General features: G+C 49.5%; 2 protein-coding genes across 2 annotated transcripts; both read right to left on the bottom strand.

Moving 5' to 3' along the window:
• Positions 1 to 95: 95 nt before the first annotated feature.
• chrnd (cholinergic receptor, nicotinic, delta (muscle)) lies at positions 96 to 4,552 on the bottom strand. The gene is made up of 12 exons (XM_084703192.1): positions 4,414 to 4,552; positions 3,979 to 4,124; positions 3,409 to 3,453; positions 3,132 to 3,241; positions 2,748 to 2,903; positions 2,410 to 2,528; positions 2,017 to 2,217; positions 1,793 to 1,904; positions 1,559 to 1,673; positions 981 to 1,191; positions 724 to 842; positions 96 to 562 (listed from the first exon to the last, which is right to left on the bottom strand). Exons 1-12 carry the CDS (start codon positions 4,469 to 4,471, stop codon positions 383 to 385), a joined length of 1,572 nt encoding a protein of 523 aa, XP_084559318.1. The 5' UTR covers positions 4,472 to 4,552; the 3' UTR covers positions 96 to 382.
• Positions 4,553 to 4,718: 166 nt separating this feature from the next.
• cip2a (cellular inhibitor of PP2A) lies at positions 4,719 to 11,627 on the bottom strand. The gene is made up of 22 exons (XM_084703191.1): positions 11,509 to 11,627; positions 11,074 to 11,176; positions 10,841 to 10,988; positions 10,478 to 10,590; positions 10,278 to 10,372; positions 10,090 to 10,186; positions 9,785 to 9,907; positions 9,318 to 9,463; positions 9,023 to 9,098; positions 8,464 to 8,703; positions 8,150 to 8,300; positions 7,833 to 7,968; positions 7,636 to 7,735; positions 7,367 to 7,485; positions 7,017 to 7,200; positions 6,827 to 6,901; positions 6,578 to 6,688; positions 6,207 to 6,403; positions 5,864 to 5,977; positions 5,601 to 5,683; positions 5,244 to 5,383; positions 4,719 to 5,134 (listed from the first exon to the last, which is right to left on the bottom strand). Exons 2-22 carry the CDS (start codon positions 11,173 to 11,175, stop codon positions 4,988 to 4,990), a joined length of 2,697 nt encoding a protein of 898 aa, XP_084559317.1. The 5' UTR covers position 11,176; positions 11,509 to 11,627; the 3' UTR covers positions 4,719 to 4,987.
• Positions 11,628 to 14,337: the final 2,710 nt, after the last annotated feature.

The raw sequence follows: 14,337 nt of genomic DNA, 5'->3' as shown, positions 1-14,337 counted from the left end.
TACTTACTGTGAGGCGCTTTGGATAAGAGCGTGTGCTCTATGACTAAATGTAAATGTAAACAACACTCACTTGAAAGTACTTGAAAAGGGATGTGTTGGGTGTAGATATTTAATGCAAATTCACATTTGACTGAGTATAAGCCAGTGATGTAAGGTCCAAAACACTGCCACCTTTGGCACACAAAAGAACACAAAATGTCCATACTATCTTAAATGAAATAAACATGATTAAATCACACAAACAAGAAAGAGATTACTGGTGAATGTCTGTATGTGTAAGGTAAATGTATGTACAGTGTGTGCAGGTGTATACAGCATGTGTGTGTGTATACAGAATGTGTGTGTGTGTGTATACAGCGTGAGTGTGTGAGCGCCGGGTATGTCAGTAGCGAGGGTTGGTCTCCTTGTAGTCATAGGGGTCTCCTTCGAAGGGCAGGGGAGGGGGGTGGTTGTAGATGCCCATGAGGAAGATGACGATGGTGCCTGCCGTCATCACCGGTGTGACCAGGAACAGACACAGACGGTCGACGGTGCGGGCGATCCCGCTCCAGTTATCCTTCTCCTGGAGGAGGGTAGAGGGAAGGGGGGAGGAGGGGAGAGGGGGGGCAAGAAGGAGTCAGCCAAGGAAACAGTAAAGGAGGGTGAACTTCTTCTTCTCTCGATCCATCTCTCTCCATTCCTTCCTCTCCCGCCCCTCTCTCCACTCGTCCCTCCCTCCCTCACCTCGTTGTAGTCATTCTTGTCATGCATGTGTTTAACGATGTAGTTGGCTCCGTCCACAGCTGGCTTCATCTCAGAGTACAGCTGCTCCGTCACCTCGCCATCCGTCTGCGGCTTCTCCACTGCACACACGCACACACAAACACGCACGCACACGCACACGCATGTTAACACACTCAACAGAGGTAAGAATGTGTTGGTTAGAATGTGTAGAAATGTATGTGTGTGTGTATGTGTTTGTGTGTGTGTGTATGGTACACCTGCAGCAGGTGTGGTCCGTGCGGTCAGCCCATGTCTCTCTGACTGTTTCTCAAACATCAGCTCGCTGCGAGACTTCACGCTGTAGTACTCCTCCGCCTTGGCGATGTAGCCCACAGAGCTGGATCGCCGTGGTAACGCCCCCTCCCAGGTGGGCTCTGCATCCGCCGGCCGCGACATGCGGAGGATGCGGGGCAACCTCTCCAGGAAGAACTGCAACAGCGGACACAGCCGTCACTCACACTGAAGCAGGAGAACAGCAGACACAGCCGTCACTCACACTGAAGCAGGAGAACAGCAGACACAGCCGTCACACACACTGAAGCAGGAGAACAGCAGACACAGCCGTCACACACACTGAAGCAGGAGAACAGCAGACACAGCCGTCACTCACACTGAAGCAGGAGAACAGCAGACACAGCCGTCACTCACACTGAAGCAGGAGAACAGCACTGTGTGTGGGTGTGTCTGAGTGTGTATGTGTGTGTGTGTGCATCTGTGTGTGTGCATGTGGTTATGTCTGTGCGTGTATGTGCCTGCGTCTGTCTGTCTGTCTATGTGTGTGTGTGTGTGTGTGTACCTCTTTGGTCCAGGAGGTCATGACGTGAGTGCTGGGGGTCCTGAAGTGCAGGTTGAGGACGACCACACAGTTCAACACCACGATGGTGACCAGAACCATGATGAACATCAGGTACCTGACCACAACACAACCACACCACCATGAGACAACCACACAAAGCCCTGGAGAACAAGGAGTGTGTGTGTGTATGCGTGAGTGAATGTGCGTGTGCGTATATATCAGTGTGTGTCCTACTTGACAATGAGCGGTATAGCCATAGAAGTCTCCGGAAGCCTCTGTGAGATCAGCAGCAGGAACACAGACTGGGCCAACAGCACTGAGATGGACAGAGTCATCTTCTCACCGCCTACACACACAGACACACACACACACAGACACACACAGACACACAGAGGACGTTAGCGTTGTGAGTGTGTTGTGGTCCTCTGAGAGAGCAGACAGCAGCTGAAGGGCCTCACTGTCGGCTGGGAGGTAGTAGACCAGCGAGGCCATGAAGGAGATGAGCACGCAGGGGATGATGATGTTGACGATGTAGAACAGAGGTTTGCGCTTGATGATGAGGTAGAAGGTGATGTCCTGGTGCTTGTTGCTCTCCATGGGAATGTTCTTGTAGATGTTCCTCCTGGCCGGCTTGTGGATGATCTCCCACTCTCCGTTCTCTACGCAAAGACAGACAGATAGTGAGAGAGAGAGAGAGAGAGAGAGAGAGAGAGAGAGAGAGAGAGAGAGAGAGAGAGAGAGAGAGAGAGAGAGAGAGAGAGAGAGAGAGAGAGAGAGAGAGAGAGAGAGAGAGAGAGAGAGAGAGAGAGAGAGAGAGAGAGAGAGAGGGGTGTGTGTGTGTGTGTGTGTACCTGTGAATCCGGCAGGGTCGATAATGATCCACTCCACCTTGTAGGATTTATTAGGATTCTCTTCATCGCTATCCACCCTCAGGTGCATAGTGATCTCCTTGGCATTGTAGGTCAAAGACCTGCACAGCAACATGGGAAATGGAGTTTGCAGCACAACCACAGGGTTGGTGTTTATTCATGGGACTTGCAGTGCAAACGTCATGCTGCCACTGACACACTGTGTGAATCATTTCGTCTCATGTGATCTAGCCTCATGTAGTCCTAGTTTTAGGTCATTTAGTCTCATGTAATCTAGCTTCGTGTAGACCTAGTCTAGTCTGGTTTAATCCCGGCCTTACGTGAATTTCAGAGTGCAGTTCTGCCAGTCAAAGGGGAAGTAGTTGACGTTGATGGAGCAGGAGGAGCGGAAGATGGCGGGAGGGAGCCAGTACACACTCCCGTCTGGATACACAAGCACGTTACAGTAGTAGGCCACTTGGAACTGGGCGTCATTACTGAGGGGGGAGAGCATGTGTTACATACACACACACACACACCTACACAATCACACAGATATTGTGACTTCATGAGTCTCTTTAACACACTGTACACCCAACATACCACACACGTATACATATCTCCACACACACCTATACATACCTCCACACACACCTGTACATACCTCCACACCTCCACACATACCTCCACAGACACTCAGACACAGTGGAGAGGGAAGGCCTCACTTGTTCTCCAGGACGATCTCAGGCAGCCACACCATGCTGGGTGGGAGACGCAGAACGTCGATGTCGTCGAACGCTGACGTGTTCCAGGCTAGCCTGCTGTCCGCCCAGGTCTGCACACACACACACACACACACACATGCACGCCCAGGCTCAGTACACACAACTGCACACACCTGGGATAACCTCTCCGTAGGAATCACAGAAGACGATGACATCCTGTGAAATGATACCGTTTACATGATATGATATCATGGACGGAACACAGCGGTTCACTCACGTGTTCCATCCACACGTTGGTGAGCAGCGTTTCATCCACCTCTTTCTGTGGAGGGAGGGAGGGAAGCAAAAGCATGGATGGATACAGAGAGAGGGGAAGACAGAAAGAGTGAAAGAGAAAAGTAAAAAAGAGAGAAAGACAGATAGAGATAAGCAGAGAGAAAAAAGGTAGAGAGAAGCAGACATAGAAACAGAGAAGAGACAGAAAAAGAGAAAGATTTGTTAACTGGACGGATCATAATGAGAAGAGAAGGTCATGAGAAACTAAATCCAAACTACAGGACTGAAGATGAGAAAAGCTGTTTGTGTTCCGGTACTATCTATGTGCTGTCTTACCAGACCTCACTACTGGTCTGAACCCTTCTGTTGTCCTCTACATGCCTGAGGATCAGACTGGGGTATTATTAGCCCTCACACACACACTCACACACACAGACTTGCAAACACACAGAAAAAGGGGGTGGACTCCCCGTTGAACACACACCAGACATAAAACAACAGTTACATATCCATAGCAAGGCACGAGCACGCTATTAAAATAAGCTTGGCTCTACGCTCCACACACACACACCAGAGAGATGAGGTTGGAGAGTGTGAGAGCGAGGTAGACGTCCACCGCGTCGCCCTGTTTCTCCACCGGCCGCAGCTCCTTGTTGTAGGCTTGTTCTTTAAACAGGTGGTGGATCAGGCGCTCCTCCTCATTCCTGCCCCAGCACTCTGACACACACACAACAGTTTGTGTCTGCATTCAGCCATGGGGTTTCACAGGCTCAAATCATTCATTATACAGTCGAATAAATGAATATTAAATAGGCCTATGAACTCTGAGATCTTAACGCCGACCATGGAAGTATTACATCTTGAAATCCAATCCAGATTTTCCTAAATCAACGTCGACAATGTGAGGAGTGGCAAAGGCGATAAACAAACACTTGAACTCGGACATCATTGACAGGTCAATCAGTGAAGCTGACCTCGTCTACTGACGAGGGTCCTTAGTACTTACCTGTTAGAAGGAGCGAGAACAGAAACACAGCTCCCGATCCCAGAGAACAGACATTCATGTTTGTCGGCCACCGAATGCTTTCTCAGCCGCTTCTGCGGTCTGCAGCTAAAAGCCTCTAGGTCTCGCTGCCTAAGTGGCAGGAACAGGTGGGCTTTCGCCCCGACAAGAAATAGACATCCGATCCTCGGTGGTTGTGGAGTAAATGTAGTCGAGCACAGCACATGCTTAGAACCCGTCCTGACGCCTACACGGCTCAAGTGTTTGTCCTTACATCTCACTCACACAATAAGCACACGCACACGCAATTGTGATGGATGACCAGAGCTGATAAATCATTTATTTGACAACAGAATAAGGGACGAAAACAGAGAGTTAAAAGGATCAAAGTTTTGAAGACAAGCAAAAGCACGACTGACAAAAAGCTCAATACACGGGACTGCGACAAACAACACCCAAACAGGCTCATTAGATACATTATTTAAAAAAACGAATGGTTTCCATTCTTGAGAATCATTTTCTCGTGTCTCTGACGGAGGCTCAAAGCGTGTCCGTGGGCGTGGAGTCACGCGTCGGGTCACAGCGACAGGTTCACATCCTTGGTCAGCTTGCCTCCGCTCAGACTGTGGATCATGGCGATCATGGCGGCGTTCTTGTTCAGTTCGTCCTCCCTCTTCTGGAGCTTGGCCTCCACCTGGCCCTTCTGGACCTCCAGAGAAGAGGCCTGCCGGGAGAGGGGGAGAGCAGGAAGGAAACACCCAGGCTTAGTGTGGGCCTAGCGGGTTGAATGAGATTTTCTCTGGAGGTTCAGGCGGGTGCGTGGGTTCTCTCACCCGGATGCTGGCCTCCTTTCTGGCCATCTCCATTTTGTGGAGATCCTTCCTCAGAGCGTCCACAGTGTCCTCCAGCTCCTTCTTCTCCTTCTCTCTCGCGCTCCCCCTCTCCTCCTGCTCTCTTAACTCGGCCTGCAGACCTGAGAGAAAGTCCTTTTAGTTGGTGGCGGTTAAGATAGATAAACCTTGTGATCCCCAGTGGGAAATGAGTCTCGGACTCCATGCTGCAGTTGATCCCAGTAACAAACAGAAAACATCCCCCACCAATCAAGTAGAAGGCGTGGGCAGAGTTAGGAGAGAGACAGAGGCATTTCAGAGTCACTTGTAGAAGGCTGCTGTTCACAGTGGAAGACCGACCTGTGATGTCACTGTCTCTCTTCTGAAGATCTGATTGGAGGCTGCTGATAAGCTCCTCCCGCTCGTGCAGCTCAGAGGCGAGCCTGTGTGAGAGACACGTTTGGTTACGAGGGTGTGTTATGTGTTCATGCATTAAAGTTCTAGGTGTTTCCCTCTTCGAATGAGGCCCGCTTCATAGGAACCCATTCGTTTGAACCAGGTGTGTTGGAGCAGGGAAACATCTAGAACATAGAGGAGAGAGGGCCCTGAAGTGTGTGTGTTACTTGTCGTGCTGCAGCCGCAGGGCATCGTGGGTCCTCCTCAGAGCGTCGCTCTGCTTGGTGAGGGCGACGTGCGCCCCCTGCAGCTCCTTCAACACACGCTCGCTCTCCTTCAGCCTGCACACACACACCAAACACACACACCACAACCCGGTCACACGTGCCAGTGTGGGCGTTTCTTACTGTGGGTGTGTAGGTCTCAGTAAGTGTGTGCGTTTCTCCCTGTGTGTATGGGAGTGTCTTATCGACTGTGTGTCTCTCCCACTTACCGTGTCTCTCGATCTCACTGTGAGTGTGTGTCTCTCGTGTGTGTGTGTGTGTGTGTGTGTGTGTGTGTGTGTGAGACCTGCAGAGCAGCTGGTTGTAGGAGCCCTTGAGGGCCTCGTGTTCCTGGGAGTCAGCCTGCAGGCGGGCGTTGTGCTGCAGGATCTCCCTCATGTCGGCCTCGGCGCTGCCGGCCTCCAGGGTCCTGGACGCCACCTCGCCCTGCAGCGCCTCCCGCCCGCGCTCCGCCTCCTTCAGCAGGGACGCCAGCTTCCGCGCCTGCACACACACACAAACGGTAGACAGAGATAACAGTCTGTGTGGTGTGTCTGTGTAGGGGTGTGTGTAGGGGTGAGAGTGTGTTCGAGGAGGGTTGTGTCTGCGTGTGCACTGTTCCAGTATGCGTGTATGAGCGTGTGTGTACCTATGACAGTGTGTGTGTGTGTGTGTTACCTCGGCCTCGGCCTGGGCCCGTTGACAGCGGTACTGTGAGATGAGCCGGTCAGCCTGGGAGAGAGCCAGAGCCTTGGCCTGGAGCAGGTCCTGCAGACGGCTCTCCTTAGACTGACACACACACAGGCACACACACACACGGTAAGTGACACACACGCAGGCACACAGGACGAGAGGGTTCCTTACTAAAACACGTAGGGTTGCTTGTGTGTGTGTGTTCTCCTGGAGAGATGTGATGTTGGTACACACCGCCAGAGCAGACAGCTTCTGCTCGTAAACATCCATGATCTCTGACACGCGCACGTCTTTCACCTGTTCCTGTAACTGTAGCGCGCGCACACACACACACACCACAGGGATGCAGATTAGGCTCACACATGATGTCACACACTCTTTCTCACAAACAAGCTCTCTCTCACACACACACACACACACACACCTCCATGCTGTTCTGGAGCTTCTCTATCAAGTTGTGGATGCCCTGATTAGAGGGACTGGATGGGCAGGGTCCTGATAGGGTGTTGCTGAGGGGGGGCGGGATGTCTGACACGGCAACACGCTTGACGGACAGCTCAGCCTCCCTCTGGCGGTAGGCGTTGTTGGCAGCGATGCTCTCGCCCAATCTGAGACGATCAATAATGACACAAACACACGCTCCACTGTGCTGGATGGAGGAATGAATGAATGGATGAAGGAGGAATGGATGGATGGATGGATGAATAGCTGGTTGGATGGATTGATGCATGACTGAATGGACAGCTGGACGTGTGACTGTGGTCAGAGACTCACACTAGAGTAGGGAAGTCTGGAAGGGGAGTGGCTTCTATCAGCAAACTGAGCCCCGTCTGCACGCGCTCTCTCTGATTGGACGTCATGGCCAGGGAGAGGGGAGTGACCATCCTTGGGTCCTATGAACAGAGAGAGGAGAGAGAGAGAGCGTGAGGGAGACAGAGAGAGCGTGGGGGAGAGGTTTATACTGTCATGGAAACATACCTATCAGCAGACAATTGTCCTTCAACCAAGACAGTAAGGAAGTGTGTGTGTGTGTGAGTGTATACCTGGAGGATCATGTAGAAGTTGGTCTCCATGCCCTTCACCTGTTGTCTTAACTTACTCATCATCTCTACGGTCTTCAGGACTGCCTCTGCACACACCTGACTGGAACACACACACACACACACACAGTAAGACTGTGTCTGCCATGTGTGTGTGTATGTGTGTGTGTGTGTGTAACCTGTGTGATGAGGTCACTCACCTGAGGTCACAGTCGGGGCTGGTGAGGGGCCCGTTGCTATGGCAACAGGACAGGAGGTGTTCTACATGAGACAGGCAGAGCTGAGGGCTCAGCTGGCTGGCCAACACACACCTGGAGGAGTCCTCACCACACAGGAGTGAAGGGGTTAAGGATTAACACACGCACACACACCTAGAGGAGTTCTCATCACACAGGAGTGAAGGGGTTAAGGATTAACACACGCACACACACCTAGAGGAGTTCTCATCACACAGAGGGGGGGGGGGGGGGGTTGAGCTCAACAACACCCACACACAGAAACACACCCACAAGGATATCCTGCAGCAGCCCCGTGGTGTGTGTGCTCCGTAGGCAGTAGGCTCTGAGCTGAGCGTCTCCTGTCAGCGTGCCTGGTGTCTTCAGGAGCCCCAACACCACAGGCACCAGCATGGCCACAAAGCCCAGCACACTCTCCGCCCCCAGCGCCTCCTGCAGAGGCAGGGAGAAACACCACAGATACCATCATACTAGAAACACCCAGACATTTCCGGAACAGTGAATACTTCCATGAGGAACTTTAAGAGCACCGCGTTAAAGATTTCCCAGTTTGAGTTTCAGTGAGTCGCAGTGTGTCCCAGTGAGGCCCCCGTACCTCCAGCAGCTCAGTGAGCAGCTGTAGGGCCTGCAGACAGCATGGCCCCGCCCCCTCCACTGACGATGTCAGCCATTGGACGAGGGCCAAACCTGGTTCCGCCTTCTTCCCCAGGTCCAGTCCTGCCCCCTGCTTACGGCCTGCTGCCCGGAGCCGCGGCCCAGCCGGGCGGAAAACCACGTCACACAGCAGGGAGCGAAGCCCTGACACACTGCAGAGAGCCAGGAGTAACTCCAACACCTACACAGAGAGAGAGAGAGAGAGAGAGAGAGAGAGAGAGAGAGAGAGAAACAGATAGAGACAGAGAGAGACAGAGAAAGACAGAGAGAGACAGAGAGAGACAGAGAGAGACAAAGACACAGAGAGAGAGAGAGAGAGAGAGAGAGAGAGAGAGAGAGAGAGAGAGAGAGAGAGAGAGAGAGAGAGAGAGAGAGAGAGAGAGAGAGAGAGAGAGAGAGAGAGAGAGAGAGAGAGAGAGAGAGAGAGAGAGACAGGCTTGTGATGGGGGTGGAAGGCTGATGTGAAGAGGAGCAGTTCTAAGGGAGGACAGTCCCCTCACCTTGGCAGCAGAGTCTGGGTCCCTCCCATGCAGCAGGCCCAGCACCTGGGACACACAGGCGGAGAAGTGCTCATACCTCCAGACACACACCCAGAAGAGGACATGTGCAGGAGAGATTCAAATAAACAGAGAGAGAGAGAGAGAGAGAGAGAGAGAGAGAGAGAGAGATAAACAGAGAGAGAGAGTGTGTGTGAGATAAACAGAAAGAGATTAAAACAACAAGCATAAAACACTTTCAGTGTGAAAAACAACAATGTAAAGACGCAGCAATAAAGTCTTTCATCTGAGTGAATACCTGGTGAGGTAGTCAGATATCTTGGGGTTCCGGATCAGGTCAATCAGAAGGTCAACGGAATACTTCCGGGTCAGAGTTCCATCACCGTTGACGATGATGTTGAAGATGAGCTGGAAGGTCTGGTGGATGTTCTTGGCATCAAACAGCTGAGAGACACACAGAGCAACAGATACCTCCAGTCAAAGCTGATCTAACAGCTCCACCAGGCAGCCAGGACACCAGGTTAAAAAGCTCTTTGTCTTGGTCTGGGTCAGCATCGTTGGGATCTCCCCCGGGCTATTCTCACCTTGTCTCCCACACTCTGTCCCAGGCTCGCCTCATCTTGTCCCCCAGGCTAGCCTCACCTTGTCTCCCCCCGGCTAGCCTCACCTTGTCCCCCAGGCTAGCCTCACCTTGTCTCCCCCAGGCTAGCCTCACCTTGTCTCCCCCAGGCTAGCCTCACCTTGTCTCCCACCGGCTAGCCTCACCTTGTCTCCCACCCTCTCCCCCAGGGTGAGGCTGGCCAGGAGAGAGAGGGCAAACACCACCACCGTCAGACTGTTGTGGGCCAGGAAGTTGATCAACGTACGGTAGAAGGGCTTCACATTGCTCTGCAAGGACACACACACACACACACACACACATAGGGGCACACACACACAGACATGGACACAATCACACATACGGACATGCAAACAAACACGAACACACACACACACATCATTTAAGAACATAAGAGTAGGCTGTTTTATGGATTCATACCGAACTTTAAAGACAAACAGCATAGACTCACAAGAGCTTTGATGTGACTCTGAACAGACTGGTTGTTGTGACACAGGTTAGCCATCAGACCCAGGCACGGCATGGTGATGTCATCATTATGAGACTGGCTGAGAGGGAGAGGCAAAGGAGAACGTGACAAGCTGCATCTTAACGGTGAAGGTTAGCATCCGTACAGAGAGAGAAAGGACAGAATCTTACATGTTGGTCATGAGGAATGCTATAAGCTCATGAATGTAGTTGCTACAGTGGAATATCCGTGCGTTATACGTCAGCTTCTGAAGCAGCTGCAGACACTGAGACAAACACACACACACACGTTATACAACCCAAGATTTCACCAGCCCCATACACTGGACACACTAGTAATACATCCATGTAGGTCTGCCTGGTGTACCTACCTGCAGTACCAGTGGATCCTGAGGGGTGGCGCTGTTGTAGTGGATAATAGAGGCCAGAGTGCTGGTCAGGTTATAGCTGCTGTGGAGCACCTCCCTGCTCTCTTCATCACATGCTGGGACAGTTATACATACACACACACACACACACATACACACACACATACACACATACACACAAGTAAATATCTCCAACACTTCCTGTAATATAAATTCTATTGTGCTCATTTAGCAGAGGCTTTTTTTCCCAAAGTGACGTACAGGGGGGTTCTATGTAGACAGACATGGCCCTGCCCTCCAGTTGTTTTGACCCAGAGAGAGAGAGAGAGAGGGGGGGGGGGGGAAGAGAGAGACAGGTGAGCCTACCAAACTGAGCCAGCAAAGAGATGATGCTTCCTGTAAGAGCAGGGTTGGTGTTTGGGTCCCCAGCCAGCTCCACCAGCCCACTCACACACTCACTGGGCAACACCTGACCCGATGACAGCAGACGATCGCATCTCTGCCCTAAGACCACCTACACACACACACACACACACACACACAATTACTTGACTGATATAAATCTGGTCCCAAAACTCTCTTCAATCAGTTAGACTTACCTCCACTTGTTTTTGAAGTTGGGATGTATTTTGAGCAGATCTATTGTCCCCGTACTGTTGGATAGCTAGAAGGAGTGACTTCAGACATGTTGTCAAATCCATTCTGCAAGGACAGGACACAGAAGTTACCCCATGTACTTTGAGTTAGACAATAATATGCCGTCTTTATGGCTAGATAGCTGGTCTTATCTGGCCCCAAGCCTAGCACTACATAATTTAATTGTTAATAAGCATCCAGCTAAAGGACAGCTGGCTGCTTGTGTGGGTTGCTAGCACGGGGCTAGCCAACTTTTAGCAATCTAACCTCAATTGAAACCAAGCATGTTGCTAACTAACAACGAATTGACCTTACAGCACTTAACATACAGAATGAAGCCTTATATGCTGCTAAATTTTCATGTTCTGAGATACATATTTCACTGTCCTGGGACATACTTGCTATTATTTTCAGAGCCCGTTGGGTACAGACACAGACACAACAACTCGTTCTACTTCCTCCCGCTTAGATTTTCGTAAAGCGGACCGCTCTATCTTCTTAAGAAAGGAATTCCAATACTTCTTTCTGCAACGAAACATATTTTGTAGACTCGTTTGACTGTGTGTGTGTTTGAAGTGCATGTGTTTCGTGTTTTATTATAGGTTTTTTACATATGTTACAAGAAAACAAAAATATTTTCCATGTTGACATATCAAATAAAGCTAATTCACCCCTCTAAATCGCATTTGTTGGGTAATCCGACAACATGCCTACTAAAACGTCAGCAGAGGGCGCTCTTAGGCGATATGCATTACAGTAAACCACAGAAAACACAAACCAAAAACGTACGCTTGTGTGCTTGTCCCCTGAAAAATACTTTTCAACATTTTTTAAGTTAAATGTCACGTCATAATTATGTTTCCAAACAACAGGGTTGATTATTTAAAAATTCACGCTTGAATCAGTTTACCGTTTGAACTAACATCTGATCAAACCAAATCAAGAACATCTGTGATTTGACTGAAAGCAACTCGCTACAGTCTCACTGCCTCATAATCATTTTTACACGGCTCTGTTTTTTTTATTAGGTGTAGGCAGCTCACCAATCCACATTACTAAGAGACAACTCCTACACTGTAGATAATGAAACATTATTATTTGAAAGTAACTAGTGACCAATGTATCAATGTAAGTGGCTAGTGAGAAATGTATCAATGTCCATATCAATGTCCATTCAGAAGCCTGATGGCCCTTGGATAGAAAATAGTGTCCAGTCTGCTTGTGCGAGACCGAATGCTTCGTTAGCGCCTGCCAGAAGGCAACGGGGTAGAGACTGAAGGATGGGTGGTAACAGTCTCTTAGAATCCTGCCAGCTATCCTGAGCAAGTGTGTGTGATAGGTGTCTTGTAGGGCTGGGAGCTTCCTGACGATGAACTCAGCAGATCTGACCACACACTACATAGGACCTTGCGGTCCCTGTCTGTGCAGCTCCCATACCACACTGTGATGCAACCAGTCAGTATGCTCTCTATGGTGCACCTTTAGAGGACATTCTCAGCCAACCCCTATCGGACACTATCCAGGTGGCCCCTGGGGTGGCTCACGGTGTGGAGCAGCCAGAGATGCTGTGGGTCTTGGGACCAGTGATGGTCGTGGTGCTCATCATCATCGTTGCCATCCTGCTCTTCAAGAGGTAAGTCCTGTGTGAGCTTAAAAAGCTCTGTGAAAACCGAGGTCAATGTGTCTTTGAATATGCCAGTCTCCGTCCTCTCTGCTGGCTCACTGAGAGCTGAACACCAGAAGGGAGTTAGAAGGCCAAATAGAAATGTTCCCACCCTCCCAACCTCCCATCCCAACGAGCGGAGGGTCCAGCAGCCTGACTCAGGACAAGAAGAGGCGGAGCCACATTTTGGAGCCCATTCGGGGCAGATGTCGACGCCTGTTACAGTTTTTCTGAATTGCTAAAACACTAAAACCCATTGGCTGAGCAAACATTCTGCACTCTAATGCACATGTCATCCATACTGGTAAACACAAATGGCAACAATCAAATACAAATAGAAAAAACATGTCATTGACTAAACATAACCACTCAAAATTGATTTCACTTGTTTCAAATGATGTGACACAACCAATATAAGCCAGTTCAGAGAGCAAGCAGGTTGTTGAAGGTGGGAAAATATTCTTTGTGATGTCAATGACCCTGACCCAGCCCAAAGACAAGAAGAAGCACATTGATCACATGTTTACTCCTTAGATTTTTGTCCCTTTTAGTCTATAGTATTGTATACTGTAGTACAGTGCATTGTAGGCTCTATACTGTACAATGAACAAATGGTATAGCCCTGAACATTGTACTTTCCATTTGTTACAGTAACAGTACTGAATGCTCAATAGATTTAGACTGGTTGCAGGTTCATATCAACAAAGAACAAGAGTGAGTTGTGGGTAGTGAGATGCAGGGTATAGTACTCCGATATATCGGCCAATATAGAAAATTAATGAAATAAAAAATCCAGAACCGTGTAACTAAACAAACAGATTTCCCTAACATTCTGCCCCACTCGTGTTGCCAACAGGGATGTTGTAGAGTGCCCTTTGGTGACAAACTATGCAATGCCAGTATAGTACTGTATTGGGGTACAAGGAGGAGAAAGAACAATTGCAAAGAGCAAAGCAGAGTAGTAATTTCTGATAAATGTTGGGCTACTATGATAGAACATATTTTCGTTCATCAAAAGACAATGACGGATAAATATGAAATTAGTTTTGAGATTACATAAAAATGTACTTCTCCTTGAGAACTATGTGTTTTCAATTTGAATTACACATCACCAAAACACGACACACAATGTTCAGTTGTTGCACACACTTCTCAAGTAAAATCTCAAAGCTTAACCTACAACACAGAAATATTCAAATCTCTAAACATTCAGGTCGGTTGAGCCATTTGCAATCAAGACTGCAGCATAAAAGTGCCTTGAGCCTCTGTTTTGTTTGGTGAACAATGGAGAACTTTGAAGAGATCGACAACCAGAGAAGGAGAGGGGTAAGAGTGAGAGGAGGACAAGAAGGAGGAAGAGAGTTTGCACGTTGGTGACTGGGGGGAGAATGTGAAGAAGCGCTGAAATCCAGGCAGAGTGATAGATTCAGCCTGCATATCTGTGAGTGAGAATGTAGAGGTCTTAGGTTACTGTTCCATTCAGATTCATACTGGTCAGAACTTGATATAAATGCCAGTTTTCAATGGCATCAGGCTAATTCATTTAATCAATAGCATCACATCT

The sequence above is a fragment of the Hypomesus nipponensis genome, chromosome 8 (genome assembly GCF_054491055.1).
Source record: "Hypomesus nipponensis isolate SF chromosome 8, ASM5449105v1, whole genome shotgun sequence".
Lineage (NCBI taxonomy): Eukaryota > Metazoa > Chordata > Actinopteri > Osmeriformes > Osmeridae > Hypomesus > Hypomesus nipponensis.
Note: the sequence above shows the minus strand (reverse complement) of the source record. Positions and strands in the feature narration are given on the sequence as shown.

Excerpts from the sequence above, each read along its gene's own strand:
- chrnd (XM_084703192.1), bottom strand. The coding sequence starts at position 4,471 with ATGAATGTCTGTTCTCTGGGATCGGGAGCTGTGTTTCTGTTCTCGCTC. Across the intron at positions 2,529-2,747 it reads AACTGCACTCTGAAATTCAC|GTCTTTGACCTACAATGCCA; the intron begins GTAAGGCCGGGA and ends GTTGCTGTGCAG. Across the intron at positions 1,192-1,558 it reads TGACCTCCTGGACCAAAGAG|TTCTTCCTGGAGAGGTTGCC; the intron begins GTACACACACAC and ends CCGCTGTTGCAG.
- cip2a (XM_084703191.1), bottom strand. The coding sequence starts at position 11,175 with ATGGATTTGACAACATGTCTGAAGTCACTCCTTCTAGCTATCCAACAG. Across the intron at positions 7,736-7,832 it reads AGCCCCGACTGTGACCTCAG|TCAGGTGTGTGCAGAGGCAG; the intron begins GTGAGTGACCTC and ends TGTGTGTTCCAG. Across the intron at positions 6,404-6,577 it reads GGGCCCAGGCCGAGGCCGAG|GCGCGGAAGCTGGCGTCCCT; the intron begins GTAACACACACA and ends GTGTGTGTGCAG.